The sequence below is a fragment of the Spermophilus citellus genome (assembly GCF_964194105.1).
Source record: "Spermophilus citellus genome assembly, chromosome: 7".
NCBI lineage: Eukaryota > Metazoa > Chordata > Mammalia > Rodentia > Sciuridae > Spermophilus > Spermophilus citellus.
The window spans coordinates 123,339,441-123,364,019 of NC_138188.1; the positions used below are offsets into that span (position 1 = coordinate 123,339,441).

A 24,579-nucleotide genomic window follows, 5' to 3' on the forward strand; every position below is an offset into this window, starting at 1 on the left:
TCTTTCTCAGGAGTTAGTCCATTGTTGACTGCTTTTTGTCTTTCTCTGTTGTCCCTGAACAGTTTAACAATTTAACATATTACCTTGTTTTCTTTGATTACTTAGAAATCTGTAATTCTAATCCAGATATTTCAGGTTACTGTAGGTTGAGCACTCCTAATCCAAAAATCCCAAATCTCAAATGATCCAAATCCAAAAAGTTTTGAGTGCTGACATAATACAACAAGTAAATTCCACACCTGACCTCATATGATGTGTTGTAGTCAAAATGTAGGCACACTAAAAATATTGTATAAAATACCTTCAGGCTATCTGTATAAGGTATATTGAAGCATAAATGAATTTTGGGTTTAGACCTTAGTCACATCCCTAAGATATCTCATTGTATATGTGCAGCTATTTCAGAATTTTTTAAAAAATCTGAAATTCAAAATGCTTGTGGTTCTAAACATTTCAGATAAGGGACACTCAACATGTGTATCCAGTTGTTATTCAGTATCCAGGTAAAGATGTTTCTCAAATCTACCATGGCCCAAATTGCACTTGGCTTATTTCTTCTAATACCTTCTCCTTATTTCTTTTCTCATCTTCATCCATCCATCACTCAATCTTGAAACCTAGGAGTTATAGACTCCTCCTGATGTCTTCCATCCCACAATCAATCTGTCAACAACGGTTTTACTTATAAATATTTCTTACTTCTGTCCACTGTTCTTTATGCCTGCTGTCACTACCCACTGTTTTAGTCCCCCGTTTGTTTCTTTACCTGCTGTAATAGGCTTCTATCTTCAGTCTTGGTTTTTTCAGATCCTCCCACCATACAGTCACCACAGTGAGCTGTCCAAATGTGTGAATATGATGGTTTCACTCTCCATTAAACCCTGTAGGCTACTTATAGGCCTTAGTGCTAGGCCAGGTACTTTTTTTCCCCCTATTTTATGGCTTTAATAATTCTAAATATACTTTTAAATATAGTTTCTACCTGGTAATTATATTATTTGAAGTTTTGGAGGTCTGTTGCTGCTATTTATAGTTTCTGCTGACATAATGACATGGCATTATTTCATGAGGTGCTTTCAAATTTTTAATTTTGAGTGTGTCTTCATTTGTGCCTTATCAGTTACATTTTTTTTTTTTTTTTTTGCCTTTGGGACTGTCTCTGGAGAATTTTTAAATATGCTTCTTTCAAGTGCCCATAAGAATATCCTTGGTCAGGATAATTTTTTATGTTAATTTCTTGGCTTGATTGTTACATACTAAGGAAAATAGTGTAAGTTCAAATCCCAAATCTACCTGTGGGCAGGATTTTGATTACAGATCTTTGAGAATACAGATTAACCCCCACTGAGTCCAGCTGAGACAAACTTCCTTGTCATCTTCCTATGTTAGTAGGTGGATTTTCCCCCCCTCTTATGATTTCCTTTTACTAAGAATGCAACTTTTTAAAAGATTCTGGTTTTAGGCAGGTCCCCTGCTTTAATTCTCTATTTTGCAGGATTTAAGGCCTCAGCTTCTTTCTGGTATTCAAACTCAAGCTCTTCTGTGACCAATAGGCCTATAGGTTCATCTCAGTGATTGCTTGAGGCTTATTGCTTTGGTTTTTCAGTCCCTTTTCCACTTTTTTGACCCTGACTATTGTCTTTATTTTCTTGGGGACTCAGCAGTGTATTTTAAAGGATATTATATTTTCCCCAACATTCTTGGGGAGTCCTTACCCCTCCCCATAATCTAGCCTACTATATTCTCATTCAGTGTTCAGATTTGATGTAACTCTAACCCTTTTCAGATCTGTGATTTTGGCTCCTGTTTTTGAAAAATCTGAATACGATTATAAACCTATAATATGCAGTCAGGAGGAATGTTGATGACAAGGAGGCAGGATGGGTTAGGGAAAGCCCCTAGAATCCTTCCAGGATTGCAAGTCCTTATTCAGATTTCTCTCTCTCAAATAAGAGGGGTTCCTTAGTTTTGACCATTTTCTCCAGCAAGTATAAGCATATGATACTCTTTTTTTCACGCATTGCCTTTTCCATCTGATGGCATTGTTTTTCTGCCTAGAAGCTAGGTTTTCTAGGATATTTAAAAGGAAAGCAGTTCCCTGTAGCCATTAGAAAATGTAGGAATACTGTTGAAATCTGATGCTTGGTTACTTGACAGTTTCCAGTCATAATAAACTACTATTTCTCCCTCAAACTGTTACTTTTGAAAAAGGCCAAAATTACGGGTTGCCATTTACTTGGTATGAGTCCATACATGATGATTTAAAGCAATCAAGATGTTATGAAACTGAGAAGTTAAATCAACCTTAAAATAGCTGGTTTGGAGATTGCAACAAAATATGGGCAACCTTAATCACCTGAGCCACCAACCGGACCAACAATTGGATGTATTTTCTTCTTTTTTTTTTTTTTTTTTTTTCCTTGGCAAATTTTCTTTACAAAGTTATGAGATAAACACATATTTTAATTAGTGTCTGTTTTGATGTTAATATAAACTTTATATAAACATATAGTATTATATTTAAATTGCAATTTTACTTATTATCCCATGTTGTATATGAAATTTAAATCACTTTCTTTTTTTTTTTTTTAAAGAGAGAGTGGAGAGAGAGAGAGAATTTTTTAAATATTTATTTATTTTTTTTTTTAGTTTTCGGCGGACACAACATCTTTGTTTGTATGTGGTGCTGAGGGCCGCACGCATGCCAAGCGAGCGCGCTACCGCTTGAGCCACATCCCCAGCCCTAAATCACTTTCTTTTCTCTTTCCCTGTACTCCCCCCTCCTTTCCTTTTGCTCCTTCTGTTATAGATTTGCAATAAACACCATAGTGCATAATTTTTTTCCTTAAATGTGTTTAGAATAATTTTTTAGAAAAAGAATTACTGGGTCAAAGTGTTTCCATATTTTTAAGACTTTTGACACATAGTGTCAAATTGCTTACAAAAGCTTGGCCCAGAGTTATCCTAATAATCCAACAGCATCTTAAGCAGACCTCTTATTTTACTAATGGGCTATGCACAGGGGCATGGGGCTGATCTTCTTTATGGTTCCTCTACAGGATATGGTACCTGTCATAGTTGATTACTGCCTTCTGCTGCAGCGAAAGTAAGTATGCACTGGCTGTCACGTTCAATTATTTTGAACCCAGGTAGCATGGTGTTTATGTATAATTCACTGATGTGACTTCTATAAATTTGACTAGATGAGATTTTTAAAATGAATTTACAGAAATTTGATTTTTTAACAGTTTTCCATTCATCTAATGAAATTAACTTTGGCAAAACAAATTCTTATGGGTGTATCATCTCTGAATTTGTGTATCATGATAATGGAGGCAAAGAATGTAACCAACAAAAAAATAAATACTACATAGGGATCTTAAAAGTAAAAAGTATATTATTCATGTACAGTATATACACTCTTTTTTGTGTGTTAATTCATACACTTTTTTTTTCCTTTGTGGTGCTGGGGATTGAATCCAGGGTCTTATGCATTCAAGGCAAGCACTCTACCAATTGAGCTATATCCCTAGCCCTATACATACACTCTTTGTGAACCATCATTAAAATACAGATTTCATAGCACTAAAAATAAATAAATAAATAGCCAGATTAATATTGCAGTGTTTTTTTTTTTAACAAACTAGGGACTGAACCCAGGAATAACTACCACCAAGCTACATCTCCAGTTCTTTTTAGTTTTATTTTGAGACAGGGGTCTTTCTAAGTTGCCCAGGCTGACCTTGAACTTGTGATTCTCCTGCCTTATCCCCTAAGTAACCAAGATTATAGGCATGTGTAACTACACCCGCCTGCAGTGTTGGTTTCTTTTAGGTTCTTTTTGTTTAAAATAAACAAGTGTAAATAAACTCTTGATTAGGCTTTGTTGGTTTAAATAGTAACTATTAAATTAATCCACATATGCTAATTCAGTTTTTCACATTCATAATAGTAGTCTAGTGTTGTTTTAAGTCCTTGACATTTATTTATCTAATTTTTGTAGCAACTTATTTAATTTTTATAACAATGAAGTAGGCATTATTAATCCTCATTTTGTAGAAATGTTTCCAGAAGTGCCAAACAAAGGTAGGATACAAACCCAGAAGCTCCTATATTCTTGGTCTCAACCACTAGTTTGTACCACCTTCTAATAGAGAACAAATGCAGTAATCTAATACAGATACTTCTAAAATCCTGTATGATATTGACTTGACTCATGAATTTATATGTATTCTAGTAGCCTGATTCCTAAATTGTTGAAAGTATAAATGAAATTTATCAAGAGGGCAATTATTTGATATGTCAGGCCTTTGTTAAGTTATGGATAGCTATAACTTTGTTTACTTGGGGTTCAGATTCTAATATTTTAGCTATAGTGTTAATGTAATTAGCAAAATGTGTATTTGATAGGAATGTCATTGAGAACATTATATTATACGTTGTCTCCCTTAGAAGAGTATAAGGGAAAAGTTTCTTTCAGGTATTAGGGATTGAAATACCTTTGCTAGCTTACTTTTAGCTGATAGACAGTAAATCAGATAGCTAATCATTGCTTCTTAGAAGACAAAGCACCGTTGTACATTAACTCCACTCTGTCTTTTCTTAACCTAGTGTTTCCATGCACTGTCTTGTTATTTATCTTGTATTTTTTAGAACAGCCTTAAAAGTTTGTGGATCAATTTACATATTTTATTTCATTCAATCCTTATAATTAAGAAAGATAATGTTATCCTCCTTTTCAGATGAAAAAATGGAGGTAAGGAGGTGTTCTTAATACTAATGAGTACTGCAATCAACTCAGATCTTCAAATTGAGATAATTGTAAATGTGATGAAATGAAATCCCTTAAAGACTAAATTCTGTTTAGAGTAAGAAGGCATATCTTACCCTAAACATGGAATATTTTCACCTAGAGTGGAATTTGGCACAAAGTAGCTATTTAGTTGGCCTGATGGCTGAATTAACAAGAGAATTATGGTTTGCAGGGTCACTTGTGATCATTATCTTGGAGCACTTGAATACTCTCATAGTGACATAAACTCAAAATGGCCCTAACAGTTGTAAAACAAAGGATAATATAAGGAAAAATAAAAGCAGATGTTCTGGAGATAAGCATTGCTTTTATATGTGATTTGAAAATATTCTCCAGCTTTATTTAACCTATTGACTGACTAGGAGTACAGTAATTTTTGCATTAAATCACAGTATATAACAAAAGATAAAATCTTGTCTGAATTTTCACCAGATTAGAATCTGTTATCTTATTATCAACTTTTTTCTTTCCTGTAACTTTCCTGGACTCCTTAGCATGTTTTTGCTGGGCTATACTAAAAGCAAATTTAGTATTTGTTTTTTGAGATCTTGGCAGGGAGGGACCAGTAGTCAGAGTGTATTCCTGATGTCAGGAGTCCTTTGTCAGCTGTTCCTAGACCTTTTTATAGTTCTTCCCTTCCTTTCTCTTCATGCATTCTTTGATCAAGGGCATGCACTTTCCCCCAAACCATGGTTCAAATAGTATGGCTTTCTTCTCTCAATTCTCTTACCAGAGGCTGAAGATAAGATTGTACTAGATCTGACTTTCTTCTTAGAAAAGTTCCAGCATATGTGTTCTTTGTCTTTCTTTCATTCCTGGTTTCTTTTCCTACTTCTGTTTTTTAGGTTCTAGTAAATTCAGAAGGGATAGGGCAGCATTGCCATCAATATCAGAAAGTTGGTGCTTTTAAACTAAGCAGTGGGTTAGACGTTTCTTCTTTTATTGTAGATTCATTTTCTTGCTCTAGTTTTCTTTTCACCTTACTGCTTTTTTAAAAAAATCTGAATGTTAAGATCCTATATATGGGCATGAGCTTAGGAGAAAGAATGGAATAACTCGATTTTTTGTATCCAGGCTGTCTTTTAGTTCCTTTCCCTTTCAAACATGTAATAATTAATAGCTTTATTAGATGTTAAAATCTTACGTTTAATTAAATAGTTAAGTGTAATCACTCTTAATGGTAGAGATTTTATAATTTTTTCTTAAAGTTGGCATAGATAATAAAGTTAAAAATGGTGAATTCCCTAGGCTTAATTGAAGCAAAGGATTATTAGATATGTGTAGTTCATTCAGTTATGGTATCTTTCTTCTTAAACTGATATTCTCTTTATACCATTTTCTTTGACATTTTGTTACACTTATGTCTAGAGTCTTCTACAGTCCCATGTTTGCAAAATATTTGTGACATTAACATTGCCTTAAGGAATGCTCAGATTGTACATAATGCAAATACAATCTTAAAAACATATTCTAATTCTAAGCCAATTTAAATAACTTCTTCCACTTGTAGAGTCACCACTCAAACACTCAGTCTTGGCCCACAGATGCCTTTATATTAATATCTTCTGATAGAATACATTCTTTTTATTCTCTGTCTTTTTTGAGGGGAGGGGGTTACTGGGGATTGAATGCAGGGGCACACAACCACTGAGCCACATCCCCAGCCTTATTTTGTATTTTATTTAGAGACAGGGTCTCACTGAGTTGTTTAGCGCCTCACTGTTGGCTGAGGCTGGCTTTGAACTCCTGCTTCAGCCTCTGGAGCTGCTGGGATTACAGGTGTGTGCCATGGTGCCCAGCTTCTCTCTCTCTCTCTCCCTCCCCCTCTCTCTCTCTCTCTCTCTCTCTGGTACTGGAAGTTGAATGTCAGGTTGCTTTCTACTAATGAGCTACATCACTAGCCCTGAATTTTATTTTGAGACAGGGTCTCACTAAGTTGCCCAAGCTGACCTTGAACTTGCGACCTTGTACCTTAACCTTCCAAGTTGCTGGAATTCCAGACATGTACCACTGCACTCAAGCGCACTCCCCCCCCCCACCGCGCCCCAGCCACTTTCTTGCTAGGGATCAAATTTTGTCTTTTTATTTTCATAAATCATATTATTTCTTTTGAGGGCCAAATTATATTTGTAATATACTCTCTGACATTAATTTTAACTCAATATCACCATTATTACACTGTAATCACCATTATTACCTCATAGTATAATTCATATACCCTTACACCCAGCAATATTAATTGAACCAATGTATATATCATATATATTTCTTTTTAATATATACTTAATATCTCTTTTATAATATAAAGTCCTTCATATTATGGCAGGAACCACATTTGTTTTTCTCTTATAGGGCATACTGATCAGTGTATCGTGGACATCATTATGGACTAAGATTTGGCTTTAGAGTTTTTGTGATTTACTTAAAATCAGAAATGACAGGAATTCTGTTTTTGTATATTTGTACTTTATTTTCATAATTCAGTCTCTGTTCTACAATTTTACTTTAATTTTTTTTTTCAGTTTGAGACAAACAATACAAACTGTTTCAAGGCTTTTTATAGGACTCTTAATGATTGGTCATTTTGCCTATAAACATACATACTGTATAACTCTCTAGTAGCTATAATGGCAGTTTTATTTTGGAAATAGCTCCAGAGCTTATGTGAAACATAATCATAATTTTGAACATTGTTTAAAAATAGATATTTACTATATGAATTATATCAATAAAGCAGTTATAAAGTAAAAAAAGATTAATGTTCTCTGTACATGATATTGACCACTATATTTCTCTAAGGAAATCTCCAGAGCTGTTGAGAAGCCATCATTCCAATGACTAAAGTTATATAGGAAGTTGAACCAAAAGTATTTCTGTTAAATCCAAAGTGAAGCTTCAGTGGTTTTTTGATATGCAGAGTGTTTGTTCAGTCATGTTGTTCAACATCAGGCCTAGTGTTTGAGAAACAGAAATATCTTAATCATGAAGCATGTTTGAGGAACTAGATGTTTTGGGTGACCATTTTCTTGATAACTGCATGTTTAAATTTTAATTATTAAAAAATAGGGGAGAAAGGTACCATATCTTTAATTTTATAATAGCTTTGTTGAGGTATAATTCACATACCATAAAATTTACCCTTTTAAAGTATATAATTGAGTAGTTTCCACATCAAGTTAATTCGTGCTTTTTTTAAAAAAAATCTTTACAACATTTTGAACACAACTTCTTAAAGTTCACTTGAATTTTGCTTTTACACAGTAAAAGTACACAAGAAAACACCAAATCAACTTTGAATTTATTAAATCTCACTTATATTTAATGGAAATTAATTTATTTGGTTCTGATTACATGTTTAGTATAATTGGCAGGTACTTTTGATTGATGATACCCAGGCTCTCTGTCTCAGAATTTGTAATTATCTCATAATCAAAGCAGTTCATATTAATAAAATTATTCAATTGATAATGTATGAAGTGAATTTAGCCATTTTTCTCTATTTCATGTAAAAATGATAAACTTCAAAAATCTCTTTAGTATGAGTATTAGAAAAATCTCTTTGATGGCTCTCTCTTATTCATGGTGGATTTTTCTGTGATAGCTGAGCTTGAAATGGTAAGTAGCAGGGTTGAATCCAGCCAGCTCTTCTAGGAAACAAAGTTTGCACCCTGGAGAGTACCTAAATATAGAAAGAAACATGAAAGCTAAAAACTGGTGTGCGTGTGTGTGCGCGCGCGCGCGCGCCCGCGCATCTCTTTCCTCCCTCTCCTGATGCCCTAATAAATATTCTCCCAGAAAGATGAAACTATGCCTTAGAATTCTGTTGTTTTTTTATTTTGAGGTAGAGATGCAGGTAGGAGTTGCTGAGTTTTACTTTTTTTGCTGCCTTTTTATAGCTTTTGATTAGTTAAAAACAAAATGTGTGGTCTTGCCATTAGTCTTATCAAATTGCATGCTACTCTTTGTCACAGGAGCACCTTGTCTGTCAACTTTTATGCTCTTTTTACTTAAATTTTAGCTATCTTTTATTCTCCTTGTCAAGGCTTTTTGTATTGAACTAAAATATATAATTATCTTCCTTAGCATGTTGTTTTTTAAAAGTACATTATATAGTACAAGGTCTGTGAAACATGACATTTTCTATGAATTCATAATTTTGTTATTTTTTTTATAGTAAAACTTGATTAATCTTAGTTTCTTTTGCCTGGCTAGTAATCGGTAATCACAAAGTATGATGACTTATTGATTAAAATGAAACTAACATGAAAAATATTCTGATAAATGTGAAGCAAAGGGGAAAAATGATGGAAAAGTTATATTTGTGTATTTGAGAAAAAATAAATGGATATGGATTTTCCCCCAGGATATTGTGAATGCTATTCCTTAGAAGGTGACATGTGATTCTAGTATAGTTGAAGCCAGACAGTCTGCCACCTATCCACTTCTAGGACTTCAGATGAGGCAAAACCCCATCCCATTCCTTTTGTTTGTTTTGTTTTGTTTCTTTTGATGTCCAGAGCACTGAACTTGGGGCCTTGAGTGTGCCAAGCTACACTCTGCTACCAAGCTAAACCCCCAGCCCCAGTCCCTAAAAGGTCAAGAGCTTCCTTGATCTTTTATTGGAACTTGTCATGAATAGACAAGTGGATAAACAAATCATCCACCATTTTCCAACAGTTGAACAGTTGGAATATATATTATACATATCAACAAAATTAATGATCCTAACAGGTAAATAAAATTAGCATAGTTTTTATATTTTAAAAATGGAATGAATAAGTGAATGATACAAGACAATAAAGTTTGTGAATTAAAACAGGAATTGTTCAATTTTGCCATTTATAAAAAATTAAAAACAATGATGTTGTTTAATTTGTACTTGTTAAATTATTAAGAGGAAAAACCAGTTGTCTCATGAAACTCATATGATAATATATTGCTGGTGGCACTGTTAATTGATACTGTGATACTTTTTGAAGATAATTTAATCACACATTTCAAGTGCACATTTAGTCACACATTTCAAGTTTATCCTTTCTTTCTTTCTTTTTTTTCTTCCTTTTGCTAGGGATCAAACCCAGGGCCTCTCACATGCTAGGCCAGCACTCTATTACTCACCTACAACCCCTACTCCTCATATCTTTTCACTTAAGTTAAATTTCTAAAAGTTGAATGACTAAGTAATTGTGCCCTCAACGTGGAAAAGGACATATATGTAGATGTTGATTGTGACATCACCTGAAAAAGAAATATAGTGACATATCCAACATTATAAGAATACTTAAGCAAATTCTGATGTTGAAGCATTGTTAAACAAATGGTAATTTTACAGAGTAAGTAGCTACTGAGAAAGGGAAACTCTTATACACTGTTGGTCTAGTCAAAATGGAAAACAGTATAGAGATTCCTCAAGAAACTAGAAGTAGAGCTCCCATATGATTCGGCAATGCCACTGCTGAATAGACATTCAAAGTGTTGCAAGAAATACCAGTACTCCCTTGTGTATTACAGAACAATTTACAATAGCAAGAAATGGAATCAACTGAAAGATCCATCAACTCTGAATGGATACAGGAAATATGGTAGATATACACAGTGGAATTACTCTTCAGACATAAAAGAGTGAGGTCCTGCCATTTATGGCAACATAGATGAACCTGGAGGACATTATGTTAAATGATACAAATCGAAGAAAGATACATACTGCATGTTCTCATGGCTAGAGGCTAAAAAGTTGAGCTCATAGAAATAAAGAGTAGGATAATGGTTACCAGAGGCTGGCAAGGATAGCGGGTAACAGGGGATGGCGTAAGGAGGATTAAAAGGTACAGAAATGCAGTTGAATACAAGGAATAACTTGTAATGTTTTGGAGCACAGTAGGACAACTATGGTTAACAACAATTAACTGTATATTTCAAAATCGCTGATAGGATTTTGAATGTTCCCAACACAAAGCAATGATAAATGTTGGAGGTAAAGGATATGCCAATTACCATGATCTGATCATTATACATTGTATACAAGTATTGAAATATCACACTGTTTCCCATAAACATACATTATATTCTCTTTTAAAAAAATAAAAATAAACCAGGTATAGTGCCTCACCCCTATAGTCAGTCCCAGCTATTTAGGAGGCTGAGATGGGAGGTTCACTTGAGCCTAGGAGTTTGAGTCTAGCCTGAGCAACATAGTGAGACCCCCATCACTAAACAAACAATTAAATAAATGAAATATATTTAAATATATTTAAAATTGCAGACTTCTACAAACCCCACCCCCCAGAAGAGTAAATAGCTATTTAGAAAAATACTTATCATATCATATGTCATGAAAACAGAATTCAAACTGTCTATGCTAAGTATACCTCAAATTATGGACTGCTTACAGAAGAAATATGAGATGAGTCACACATAGTGTTGAAGTTGGTGGCACTGAGAGTAATTAAATTTTTTTCTGCAATAAAATTGTTTCTAGGTATGTGTTTTAAACATTAAACATTTTTCTTCTTCTCTCATTAATAATCATTGCCCAATCCCTTTGGGAAGAAAAGTTTGGAGCTAAAGAAGTTTATTGGTTCTGAAGGTCACCTATAATATTTTAATAATAGAAAAGTTAAATTATAAATAGTCCTTTTTTTCCCTACTCCATCATGGCTGCTCTCTTACCTACACCCTTTACTTCTGCCTGTAAGAAACAGTATACCATAATAGACTGAACAAAGAATTTAGGCCAGAAGTCTGGTTTCCAGTTCTGATTGTTGTGTTCACTATGTGCCTTTCAGCAACCAGTTATTCAGTTTCTCTTATTTATAAAAAGAAGTATTGGGAAGATTAATATCTGTATCTGTATATATCTACATATAGATATATATTGAGATAAAGACTTTTGCAATATAAAACTTCACAGATATTGTTACTGTTTTTATTAAGTTCTTGAAATGTGGGGGGATGATATATACTAAGCAGACTAAATTTAATTGGTATTTGGAATGTTTCTAAAATTATTTTTCCCTTTCTGTTATAGGGATCTTTTATTTAGCCAGATGTATGACAAATTAAGTGAGAATTCAGTGGCCAAAGGAGTGTTTCTGGAGTGCCTTGAACCATATATTTTGAGTGATAAATTGGTGGGGATCACACCCCAGGTTATGAAAGACTTGATTGTTCATTTCCAAGATAAAAAATTAATGGAAAATGTGGAATCCCTCATTGTACATATGGATATCACCAGCCTAGATATTCAGCAGGTGAGTTTATAGACAGCATATTAACTTAACAGAATAAATATTATTCCTTTATTGATTTTATTTACCTGACTGGTAAGGCCTTTCTCTGCCTCTCTGAAAGCCCAATTGAGTACTTCTGGCAAGTTGTCTTATAAACTTGTATTTTTCAGTATAGTTGTTAGGACTCTATATAAGCTTAGGACTGTATGTAAGCTGGATAATATAATGCTTGCAAACCGGAGATTATGCCTTATATTTCTTTAACATTCTCCAGAGCTCTTGGCATAGAGCTGACATTGCTCAATAAATGCTTCTTGATTGATCCCAGTTTGCTTGTTCAACTAAGGGTTCTTTCACATAAACAATAGAATATTTTTACCTAAGAGAATGATGCCATTTTAAAAAAAATATATATATATATATATATATATTTAGGTAGACACAATATCTTTATTTTATTTTTATGTGGTGCTGAGGATCAAACCCAGTGCCTCATGCATGCTAGGAGAGCACTGTACTGCTGAGCCACAACCCCAGCCCATATGATGCCACTTTTTAGATAGCTAGTATATAAGGTCAGAGTTAAATTTTGAAATGCAGAGAATGGTATGAGAGGTAAATTAGCATAAGTAGTGTGCTATAGTAGAGAATGAGAAGCTCCTTTAGATTGGCTAATTATAGAAAATCTTTCTGAGGAGGTGACATTGAGTCTTAGAATCTGAATGACAAGAAGGATCAGTAATGCAAAGATCTTTGAATAGAAGACTATTATAGGTGAAGCTAATGTTTTTTTTTAAAAAAGAAGATTCTGCCTTGCATTTTCAAGTAACAGTAAAAGGGCAAGCAGATCTGGAACATAATGGAAAAGAGAAGTAGACTCTGTAGGGTGAGGTACACATTTTCCCATTTTATTCTGGGTTCTTAATAAAATCATTAGAATTTTTTTTGGTACCGGGGATTGAACCCAGGGGCACTTAACCACTGAGCCACATCCTCAGCCTTTTTTTTTTTTTTTTTTGGTATTTTATTTAGAGACAGGGTGTTACTGAGTTACTTAGGGCCTCGCTAAGTTGCTGAGCCTGGCTTTAAACTTGCGATCCTCTTGCCATGATCCTCCTGCCTCAACCTCCCTAGCCACTGAGATTACAGGCATGTACTACTGCATCCCGCTTACGATTTTTTAAGAAAGATCACCCTGGTTCCAGAGATGGTAGCAGTGAGATGGAGAGAGTCAGCCTGATTTTTGCTGTTTGGGAGGTATAATTGATTTACTGATGAATTAGATGTCAGTGTAGAAATGAGAGAATTTAAAGGCAATGTGCAAGTTTTTGTTTTGTTTAATAGCTTGAGAAATAGGATGGATAGTGATTCCTTTAAGAAGATTGGAAGACTGGAGGAAGTCTTAGTCTGAGAGACAAAATAAGGAGTCTTGCTTTGCCATTTTATTTTGAAATAGCTGCTAAACATTCAGGTGAAGATATTAAGGAAGTGGTTGGATGGGTCAGAGAGAAGGTTAAGGCTAAGGTTACAAGTGCGTTAGTTATCAGTAAAGAGATGTATGAGCATGGCACTGGCTAAAGAGAGGATAGAGAAAGAAGAGAAGAGTCCCAGAACATTCCATTTTCTAGAAACACTCTCCCAGGACACCTCACTTCCATTTTTCTAGTTAACCCTCTGGCTAGTCTCTATCATTCTCCAACCTCTGATCTTCTACTTCAGTCCTCTTGTCACTCAATGGTATTATATAATTCTCATAGGAACAGAATATAGAATAACCTGTAGTTCAAGTCATAACTGTTCCTTTTTTGTGTGTGTTTTATCAAGGTGATTTCTCTCCATCCTTAAATACTTCAAGCTCCTTTTCACTATAGTTCTTTCGTCCTGATTGTCTTCTGCCCGCAGAATCCCTCATTTCCTTTTCTGCTTTTTGTCCCCATGCATGCATCCTTTAGGTACTAGCTTAAATGTTGCATGTACTCTCAGCTTTTTCTTTTTTTGGTACCAGAGATTGAACCCCAGGGTGCTTAACTATTGAGACACATCCCCAACCCTTTTAAAATATTTTATTTAGAGACAGGGTCTCACTGAGTTGCTAAGGGCCTTGCTAAATTGCTGAGACTGGCTTTGAACTCTCGATCCTTCTGCCTCAGCCTCCCGAGCTGCTGGGATTACAGGTGCATGCCACTGCACCTGGCTCAGGGATGACTTTTTGAATACTCCAAATCAAGTTAGGTTTCTTTATAATGTTTTTTCATATTTGTAGGTCATTAATTTTTTATGTACTTGAATATCTTCTCTACATCAAAATTCATACTATTTTGTACTCCTCTTTTTTTTTTATTGGGTATCTAAGATAAATGTAAGCTCTATAAAGGTAGGGAATAGATCTGGATTTGTCTGTCATTTTATCCCCAGTGCCTAAGAGGACCCAAATATAAGTGTTCGGTAAATAGTTGTAGAACTATTGAGAAAAAGCAAAATGAATAATGGAAAGGATATAGAGGAAATAAAATTAGACATTGGACAACGTTTAAAAGTAGTTATTATACTATTAAAATAATATTGAACCTACAATATCTGTTACTTAGCCATTATGTTTGAGTTGCTTCAATTTCAGTTTTTACCAGAGAAGAAAGAAGAACAAATAAGGAAGAAAACTCAAGATATTTTCCATTCTTAAAGCTTTAAGTGGTTTAATTGGTGAAACTTACTAAATTATATAGATCAAGTGACTTTTCCTTTTTTATAGGTAGTTCTCATGTGCTGGGAAAATCGTCTATATGATGCTATGATCTATGTCTATAACAGAGGCATGAATGAGTTTATTAGTCCAATGGAGGTAAGATATTTTGTAACTTAAGACATACATTTAATATTGTCTACTAATTTTTTCCCTGTTCTTATTTTGCTTTGAACATCTGATTATCTTAAAATTTCCTCTTGATTTATTAGACTTGCATCTGTCTTAGCTTGGGTCTTTTAAGTAGTCTTTATTTAAATTATTAATTAATTAATTTTTGGTGCTGAGGCTTGAACCCAGGAGCTCATGCATGATAAGCATTTGCTCTGCCACTGAGCTACACCTCAGCCCAGCAGTCTTTAATTTCATGTCTTCTGCCATTGTTTTCTTGCGTATCCATGTAAATAGAAATTTATATCCCAGAGAACAGTTGAAAAAATTAAAAGTAATGCTTACTTGTTAGACTGTAAGCTTTTTTCCTCCAAGGAATTTTTCAACTGTAGCAACTTTTCTAAAAGGTTTAAGAAATTTATTTATATAATTATTGTAAATAATAAATGTGTTGTTACTTACTGCTGTTTTGCATATACATTCTGCTGAGGGAGGTCCTGAGAATGGTAGGATGTCATTATTTGTTAGTTACTAATGTATTGTTTTTCCAAATTTGAAATTTTATAACATTTGTGGTAATTTTTTATTCTCCTTTCCAAGAGAGTTAAAAAAGCATTTATGCTTTTATTTTATCCATATTGTCATTGCCTTACATTAAGGACAGATTGGATAATGGCGCTGCAGATATATGTGGTATACCCCCAACCCACTGCTTTATTATAGTGACTAATGCACCCCAACAGAGTAAGGAATCCACTGAAAACATCTAGTCAATTTTATTTGGCAAATTTAATACCATCCAAAAACTGTTCTCAGTATTACTAAGTCTGCAGTTGTTCTATGGAATTTCAGCCTTCTTTGAGCATACTAGCTTGGTAGTGTGTTTATTCCTTTAATTCATAACTCTTCAAATTTAGTTGTACCTCTCATCTCTTGAGTGCTTCATCCCTACTCTTCAGGTTTTGACCCTGATTGTGTATATGTTAAGAAAGGATTCTTTCTCTTAATACCTCTCAGCTGCTAAATCATCGAGGTTCATTACTGAGAAAGGCCCTGAGAAAGACTTAGCTACCTCCTCAGTGAGGTCCAGTGCTATCCTATGTACAGAAATGTTCTCTGTGCCAACACTAGTCCCCAGTTGGGAAGAATTAATTCAGTTTCTAGTGTATCTCAAAGTAATCCCTCAAAGCAGATCCAAATTTGATACATTCTACATTTACAAAAACGATTGCTGACTTTTATGTTGCTTTTGAAATTTTTCTTTTGTGTGGATTGTTTTATTCCTCACAGTCTGATTTACATTTATACCTATACATCTCAAATGGAACACCAGGCTATTGAGGTTGCCTTTTTTGTGTTCAGAGTAGTTTCTAAGTTTAATGGCTTTCAGCAGGAGCTTGGTATTTGTTATAAACAGTCATTTTAGAGATTTTAACCATGGGAGGTTAGGTGGTTCCTCTTTTATAATTCTCTGTCTATAAGGAAATCACTTTTCAGTGTTTAAAGTTTAGCTCTTTTAGCACTTGGGGAGGTCTGCATTAAGAGAAGATATCCTGTCTTTTGAAATTTTTTAGATTTTCTAAATGAAAGACATTGTCATCCCGTTTGAAGTGACTACTGTAGCCTCTGAAGTCTTTCCTTTGTTCAGTTTTGGCTGCTTCTGAAGGAAAAGTAGTGCCTTGTGTTAAGAGGACAAATGTTTCCTCTATCAACTTAGGTCTCAATGATGGGAGGCAACAAAGGGGGTGTCGAGGAGGATGTGAATTTATCTGACAATATACATATTTATAGGAGAAAAGACAAGGCTTATCCATGGGAGCACTCACTAATAAGTAGCTCTGCTGAGTAGCCAGAGGTGAAGTTTTGTATACCAGCTTAACAAAAATTGGGGAGACAGTGGAGTTGGGACTTCAATGGGAAGGTATGGAAAGTTCTAGGCTTTTTGATGCTAATAGAAACTGAATTTGCATCTCCTTGGGAAAGGTCAGTCTTCTCCCAAATAAGACACTCCTTCTAGGGGTTCCATGAGACTATATTTTGGGGAGGCCCTGCTTAAATTAAGATAGTTTTTTCTATGCTATGGATGTTTAGATGTTTTCAGCTTAAAGTAATCTTCATCATTACTTTGGTGAGATATTAATCTCTTCATTTGCTTATTTTCTTAAAAGAAGAAAGCCTCTTTAAGAACCTAAGTCTTATATCAAAAATTATAATCTCAGCAAAGATCTTCATGTAACTGGTATTAAATGTTTAATATCACAATGATTTTCCATTGTGCTATTTCTAAATAGTTCATGTACACATTAAGTTTTTATATTTAATCGAATTCCATCAGAGAAAGGAAATTGATAAAATAAGATTCTTGATTATCTTTAAAAAATGTTGTCCTTTGAAATGATGATGTTTTTTTGTTCATTTTGATGCAGAAGCTTTTCAGAGTCATTGCTCCTCCTCTGAATGCAGGAAAAACACTAACAGGTATTACTTTTCTAAGCCTTAATTTTTTCTTTCTTTTGTATTTTAAGGTACTATTTAAATGTTATAAAATTCAATTCACCAATTATATGTGTACAGTGGGAATTTTGCTAATCATTATAATCATATAATCACCACCCTAATCAAACCATAGAAGAAACTATGTAATTACTCATACTTAAAATTTTCCATGTAATCCTTTGTACTTCAGGTATCCCTTGTGATAGTGGATGTTTAGAAATGTATTATTTTCTACCTATTTGTGAATTTCTCAATTTCCTTCTGATATTGATTTCTATTTTTGTTCTGTAGTCAGAGGATATACTTTCTGTGACTTCTTTTTTTTAATTTTTGCTTTCATAGGTAGTCTTTTCTGGAGAATGTTTCATGTGAAGTTGAGAATAATGTATTGAATGTGTTTTGTTGTTTAGTGGAACATTCGGTAGCTGTCCGGGAGGCTTGGAACCATCAAAAGTCCAGTTCCACTGCTACTTGATGAAGCCAATAATTTGAGGGACTGAGTGACAGGAGAAGAAAGAACTTTATGGGCAATAAGCCAGCTGATGGAAGATGGAGAGCTGTCACCCAAATTCTGTCTAGTCAGAGATCACTAACATAAAAGCTTATGTGGATAAGTCTAGATAATCTAAATTTAGTTATAGCCTGGTGGGTACTGGAGTGGTCATTAATTCTTGGAGTAGTCAGTTCCCTTGATGTGCTTTGCTGTTGTTCATGGGTTACCAGGTATCCAGGCATTCCTGGTTCCTAAAAAAAAAAAATCTAAAGAAAGAACTGATTAGTAGGTCATGTGACTGGAGTTATTCTTTGATTTTTTCCCTTTATTTTTCTTGTCAGGTAAAGCTGACTTTACTGGTTAATTATTTGAGGAGTGAGACATAGGAGAGTGACGCAAAACAAACTATGAAAAATGACTTGCTAGTGCTAGAAACAAGTTTTCCTCTTCACTGGCTTCAATTATCAGACTGGTTAGCAGTAGGAACAAGTTAATCTACTGAGTGGCTTCAGGCTTATAGTTTGTTCAGATCTTCTATTTCCTATTTATCTTCCACTACTTCTTTTATCCATTATTGAAGGTATGGTATTGAAGTCTTCAGTTGTTCAATTGTCTCTTCCTTGTGTGTTCCTAGGGCCTTGCACATGCTAGGCAAGTGCTCTACCACTAAACTATATCCCCAGTCCTTTTCTTTCTTTTGAGACACAGTCTTGATAAGTTGCCCACACTGGCCTTGAACTTGGAATTATTCTGCCTCACCTAACCGAATAGCTAGGATTATAGGCATTCACCACTGTGCCCAGCTGAATTGTCTGTTTCTCACTTCAATTCTGTCAGTTCTTATTTTTTTATAGCAAGTATACACAAAATATTTATTACTTGAATTAATGACAGTTTCATCCAACAATCTGTAACCTGCTTAAAAACTATGATACTTCTGGAATTTTATACAGTCTTTCTTTTGTGCTCTAGTTTTCAAAAGCTTTGATAATTCTATTTCTTATAAAACATTTCTTATGTTCATGGTGAATAAATTGGTGGCATTTCTACCATAGTCCTAGGCCTAAGACCCATCTCTTGAAGATACCAACAAATCAGGTCTGGCTACTTCCTTTAAAAACCAAAGAGAGGGCTGGAGTAAAGAGAGGGCTGAGTGAGCTCAGTAGTAGAGTGCTTGCCTGGTATGTGTGGGGCACTAGGTTCGATCCTTAGCATCACATCAAAGTAAATTAAAAAAGATGATATTGTGTCGGTCTATAACTAATAAGTGTGTGTGTGTGTGTGTGTGTGTGTGTGTGTGTGTGTGTGTGTTTTCCAAAGAGAAAAGTAATGATGAAAAGCAGGAAAGGAACTTGAATCAATATAGCTATACCGGGAAGATTAAGGAGAATAGCATTTCCAATCCTGTCTTTGGTGGTATTAACATGAGTTTCCATATTACATAGAAAAAGTAGACCAGAAATGTGCATTCAAGCAGTCTTGATCACACTGTGTGGTCTGATTGATCATTATCCCAGGACTGGTTGGGCAGGGCCTTGTTCATAAGAAAGTTGCTGTTGCTGTGGTGCACACCTGTAATTCCAGTGACTTAGGAATCTGAGACAGGAAGATTGCAAGCTTGGGGCCAGACTCAGTAACTTAGCAAGGCCCTTAGCACCTTAGTGAGATGCTGTCTTAAAATACAAAATGAAAAGAACTAGAGATGTAGCTCAGTGGTAAAGTGTCCCTGGGCTCAATCCCCAGTACCCTATCCTCCTCCAAAATTACCAGCAAACAGAAAAAAGTTGCTGTTTCCTGGTGCTAGTTTTATCACAAGATGTTTATTAATCAGACTTAATTGTTCCTGGAATCCAAGGTACCCCAGAGCAGTAGAAACTGATGCAAAATGGAAACAGAAATCTTCATAATTTTAGTTCAAATGAAAAGATAGATGTTCCTTCCAGATTCACTCAGTTGCCACATATATAAACTGAAATAAAAATGTGAATTAAATATTTAGAACACCTACCAAAAATTCATTAATTGCATTCTACCACTTTAGGCTTTACTTAGAAGTTTTCTATTTTATGTGAAACTTATTGTCCTTGAAATTTTGTGATTATATAGTAGAAGTCAATATTTAAAAGCATCTATACTTCAGAAAGTCAGGAAGGCAGGAACTGAAAAAGACTTTCTTTATTAGAGACTGTTTTGTTTTCATTAGAAATATGGCATGATCGTAATTTTATGCTCACATGTCACATAGTCTATTACTAGAGAAATATTTTCTGCAGTTGGTAGTTTTAATTTTCCATTTTTTGTTAAAAATGTAATCTTCATTGTTATCAAGAAGAGAAGTATGTATTTCTTCCATTTCAAACTTGCCTATCCAGTTTTGCAGGTCTTTTGCATTGTTTGTCATCCACAACTTTGCAAAATAGCCTTTTCCTTTTCATATTTGAAGTATTTCATACTTCCACCTTTTGACTTGTGAGCTGCTTTAAAATTTCTCCAGGAATGTCTTCTAGTTTACACATTTAGTCTATAACTCTTCATTGTAGTTTGCTGATTGATTTTTTTTTTTTTTGAGAGAGAGAGAGAGAGAGAGAGAGAGAGAGAGAGAATTTTAATATTTATTTTTTAGTTTTCGGCGGACACAACATCTTTGTTTGCATGTGGTGCTGAGGATCGAACCTGGGCAACAGGCATGCCAAGCAAGCATGCTACCGCTTGAGCCACATCCCCAGCCCTGCTGATTGATTTTTAAAAGTGACAAAAATCAGGGCTTGTTTCTGTTTGCTTTCATCCTCAATGACCAAAAATCTCACATGCAATTCCTCACCTGTTGTAACTTTTCTCTAGTTAATAAACTGGTGGGTAATGGGTGATGAACAGGGTTGATGATTTCATATCCCTAATAAAAGGCACAAGTATAGCATAACAATGGCAATTCCATCCTAGGTTCTCTTCCCTCTTCCCAACTTGTCCAAGTTGAACAAGGACTAAGATGTTGCCTTTCTGATTATTTCTGCTGTGTCAATCAGTTCTATAAATGTTCTCCATTGTTTATATTGTCTGCAGCACCCTTCCACAGTCCCCAGTGTTATTTTCTCTACAGGAATGCAGAAGTCAGTCAGGGCCATGATAGGAGTCAGTGCAACCTGTTTTATGTAGGAGGGGTTTTTTTTGTTTTGTTTTGTTTTGTTTTTTAAGAGGGGGGGGAGGGAGGGAGGATTTTTCAATATTTATTTTTTAGTTTTTCGGCAGAGACAACATCTTTGTTTGTATGTGGTGCTGAGGATCGAACCCGGGCTGCATGCATGCCAGGCGAGTGCGCTACCATTTGAGCCACATCCCCAGCCCTGTAGGAGTTTTTTTCACCCATGTTTGGTCTGGTGGTTTTCATTACTCTCCCGGAGTCCTCAGTTCTGGAGGTTAGAGAGCATGGCATCAGCTTTTGCTGGGCTCTTGTGAGGGCCTTACGTTAGATATCCTTACAGTAACACATGTAAGAAGGATCACATGGTAAGACTGGAAACCAGGGACCCAATTCTTGTTTAATTTTATTTTGGAATTTTTAATCCTTTGGCAGGCAGTTTACAATTTTCTCCTTAGCCTTCACTTCTGACTTAGGCAGAGCCTCAGAGTCAGCCACAGCTTATAGATTCTGATCTTCCCTGGGCACCTATGCAGTCCTGCACATAGAGATTTTCAGACACCTCTGGAGACCCTTCTTCTGTTTATTCTTGTATGTTTTTTGGAGAGCACTGATTGTTTTCAGAAATGTCAGGGATAGTGCTGTTACTTCAGAATGAAGTCTGAGTCAGGACAAGAAGAGGCATGTGGAGATTCTGGATTCTGTTATTCTCCATTATTTTATTTTTTCCCCTAATTTTCTCAGGTAATTTTCCTGAGATTAGAGCTAGCCAACTCTCTGAGACAGGACAGTTGAGAGTTCTAACCCCATTTTTTCCCCTTCAGGTGGCTTCTCAGTTGCTGGTTTTCACAGCTGTGGAAGTTGTGAGGTTATTGGTTTTAAATCTACAGTGAAGCTGGGAAAAATAGCACGGTAGTAGGTAAAGTTAGACACTATAAAGCCCACTCATAGTTATTTCTGAGATTTAGGCATTTTTCTTGAATAAATATTCCTCAGATTACAGCAACTCTTTACTTTTTCAAGAGTTCTAAAAAAGTTGATTTTAAGAATTTACTTTCATGGAAGAACAGGATTTTGGAGGAATGCATTCCACCATTTCAGAGTGTGTCCTGCTAGATTTTTATTTTGTTTGTGGTGCTGGGGATAGACCCAGAGCCTCACACATGCTAAGTAAGTGCCCTACCACTGAGCTGTATCCCCAGATCCTAATTTTTGTTTTGTTTGTGCTTTTTCCCACTCTATTTTCTCCACCATGGATGATTTCTATTGCCCTACCCCCAGGTTCACTTGCTCTTTCCTCTTTCATGTCAATTTAGCTGTTAATTCCACTCAGTGAATTTTTGTTTTCAACAATTGTGTTTTTGAATCTGTAATTTCTATTTAGTTATTTTTTATAGGTTCTGCTAGATTTATCTTCATTTATCTGTTGAAATTTTCATGCTTTGAAACATGTCCTATTTTACTTCATTGAGGATAATTATAGTTTCTTTTTTTTTTCTTTCTTGTCTATTAGTTCTAATCTTTTATTTATCTCAGAATTGTATTTGTTCAGGGATAACACAAAATATAGTAGAAATACAGCAAGATTTATTAGAAAAGGGAAAGACACCCTCAAAGGAGAATGTGAGTTGTTTCAAAGAGGAGAAAGCAGTGGTACCCATTTGTTCCCTGGTTTTAGAGGAGGTCTCAGGGAAGTTTCTAGAGAGTTTTATCCAGGTACCACCTCTCAACCTTTGACTAACAGTAGGTAGCATATTTTGAAGTTCTTAATGCACTTGATTTTGTTCATAGGCACCCAAGAGAAACCCATGGTGGGTGGAAAAGATTTTACTAGTATATATGAGATTAAAATGACATGCTGGAGATCTGAAGGCAGCTCTTGGTCACTTCGGCCTGTACTGACTGGTTCTAATTTGAATTTGTTTTTTCAGATTTTTATAGTCAGTGGGCTTTTTTCCTAATTATCCTGTTTTTCTGGGTCTTGAACTCTGGTTGGTATAAAGGTTACAAAAATTTCTTCTTCAGGGTGACTCATGTCCTTCTTATTGGAAGGGAGGAATCTTAAGTTCCTCAGCCTGGAGAATAGATCTGCATATAATGGGTCACTTGTGGAGCGATGTAACATATCCTGTTGACTTAAGCCAGAGCAGGACCAGAGTGGCCTTGGGTAAATTGCTTTTAAAAGAAAACATGAGAAGGGCCAGCAATAGGCCCAGTTTGTAGAATTATCCCTTTAACTTCATGTTCCTACCACTCATATCTATGTGCAACCTTTCCTTCCCTCCTCTTTCCCCTCCTTTCTGTCTGTATTTTCCATTCCTGGTTTCTTTCTTTCTTTCTTTCTTTCTTTTTAAAAAAAGACTTTTTTAAAAACATATTTTTTCCAGTTGTCAATGGACCTTTATTTAATTTGTTTATATATGGTGCTGAGAATTGAACCCAGTGTCTCACACATGCTAGGCAAATGCTCTACCACTGAGCTACAACTCCAGCCCATTCCTGATTTCTTGGTTTCACTTTTCCCCTAGGCCAGAAAGATCAGGGGTTTTTCCATGTGCTGTCTGTCTCATGTATTCGAGTCACATTACACTGTAACACAGGGAAAGGACACAAAGGAGATAAAAGTATGGCTGCCTGTCTTTCCCCCAAGTGAATCTGAACCCCCTGCCAGATTTTATGCTTCTGTTCACTGTTTAATAACTTTGGGTAGTTTATTTTATTATGTCCAGCTTTTACAGGATTTTTGTTTTGTTTTTTTGAGGGTGAGGCAAGGGGAGTCATTTTGTATAGTCTTAACCTCTTGTGCCTATCAGTGGCCCTGAACCTAATCTTTTTGAAACAGACTTGAAAATTGACTTTCACATAAATGTCCACCAGAAACGAAAGTGTAGTATAGTATTGAAACATCCAAATGGAACTGTTGAGCTTTTATAAAAGAGGATATTGGGGAGAGTTCAGTTGTACAAAATTAAGAACTGCCGCAGTCTGGCTGGGCACAATTCAGGAGCCACTTGTCAAAAGAAACTAACTTTATTTTTAGAACTACACACGCCAAACAAAACAGCTCCTCAGGAAAAAACCCTCAGAGCCCAACTGCCACCACCAGCTTCCCACAAGCCTCTCTCCCCAACACCAGCCTCTCCACCTCCCACAATCCTCCTGCTTTTGAGGCCGATTGGCTGGGTCGCATGGGCGGAGCCAAAGAAGTCCCCCAATGAGCAGCTCCGTGGTCTGAAAGGGCAGGGAAACAGCAGCAATGAGCATCACCGCAGAGGAGCCAATCAGCTAGATGTTGCTGGGGTGGCTGTGAGCCAATCATCGGCTGGCAGTCTGAAGGGCGGGGAAACAGCCCAATGAACATCACCGCAGAGGAGCCAATCAGCTAGATGTTGCTGGGGCTGCTGTGAGCCAATCATCAGCCGGCAGCTGGAAGTTTGCTGGGGCCCCTTTGGCTGTGGCTCTCAACAAAGAACTTTATCAGTTCAGTTCACCGTGCATTTACTAATCACCTCCTGAGTGCTAGACGTTGTACTGGGTGCTAGAAATAGAGATAACACAGAT

At 35.6% G+C, this 24,579-nt stretch overlaps 1 protein-coding gene across 2 annotated transcripts in view; it reads left to right on the plus strand.

Annotated features, from left to right (window-relative positions):
* VPS8 (VPS8 subunit of CORVET complex) overlaps positions 1-24,579 on the plus strand; it is a 271,364-nt gene that overhangs the window by 80,464 nt on the left and 166,321 nt on the right. For both annotated transcript variants that reach the window (XM_081301471.1, XM_081301472.1), the window contains exons 21-24: positions 3,060-3,106; positions 11,841-12,063; positions 14,792-14,881; positions 17,320-17,371. In XM_081301471.1, the coding sequence (XP_081157597.1) occupies positions 3,060-3,106; positions 11,841-12,063; positions 14,792-14,881; positions 17,320-17,371 (412 nt within the window). The remainder of the gene's footprint in view (positions 1-3,059; positions 3,107-11,840; positions 12,064-14,791; positions 14,882-17,319; positions 17,372-24,579) is intronic.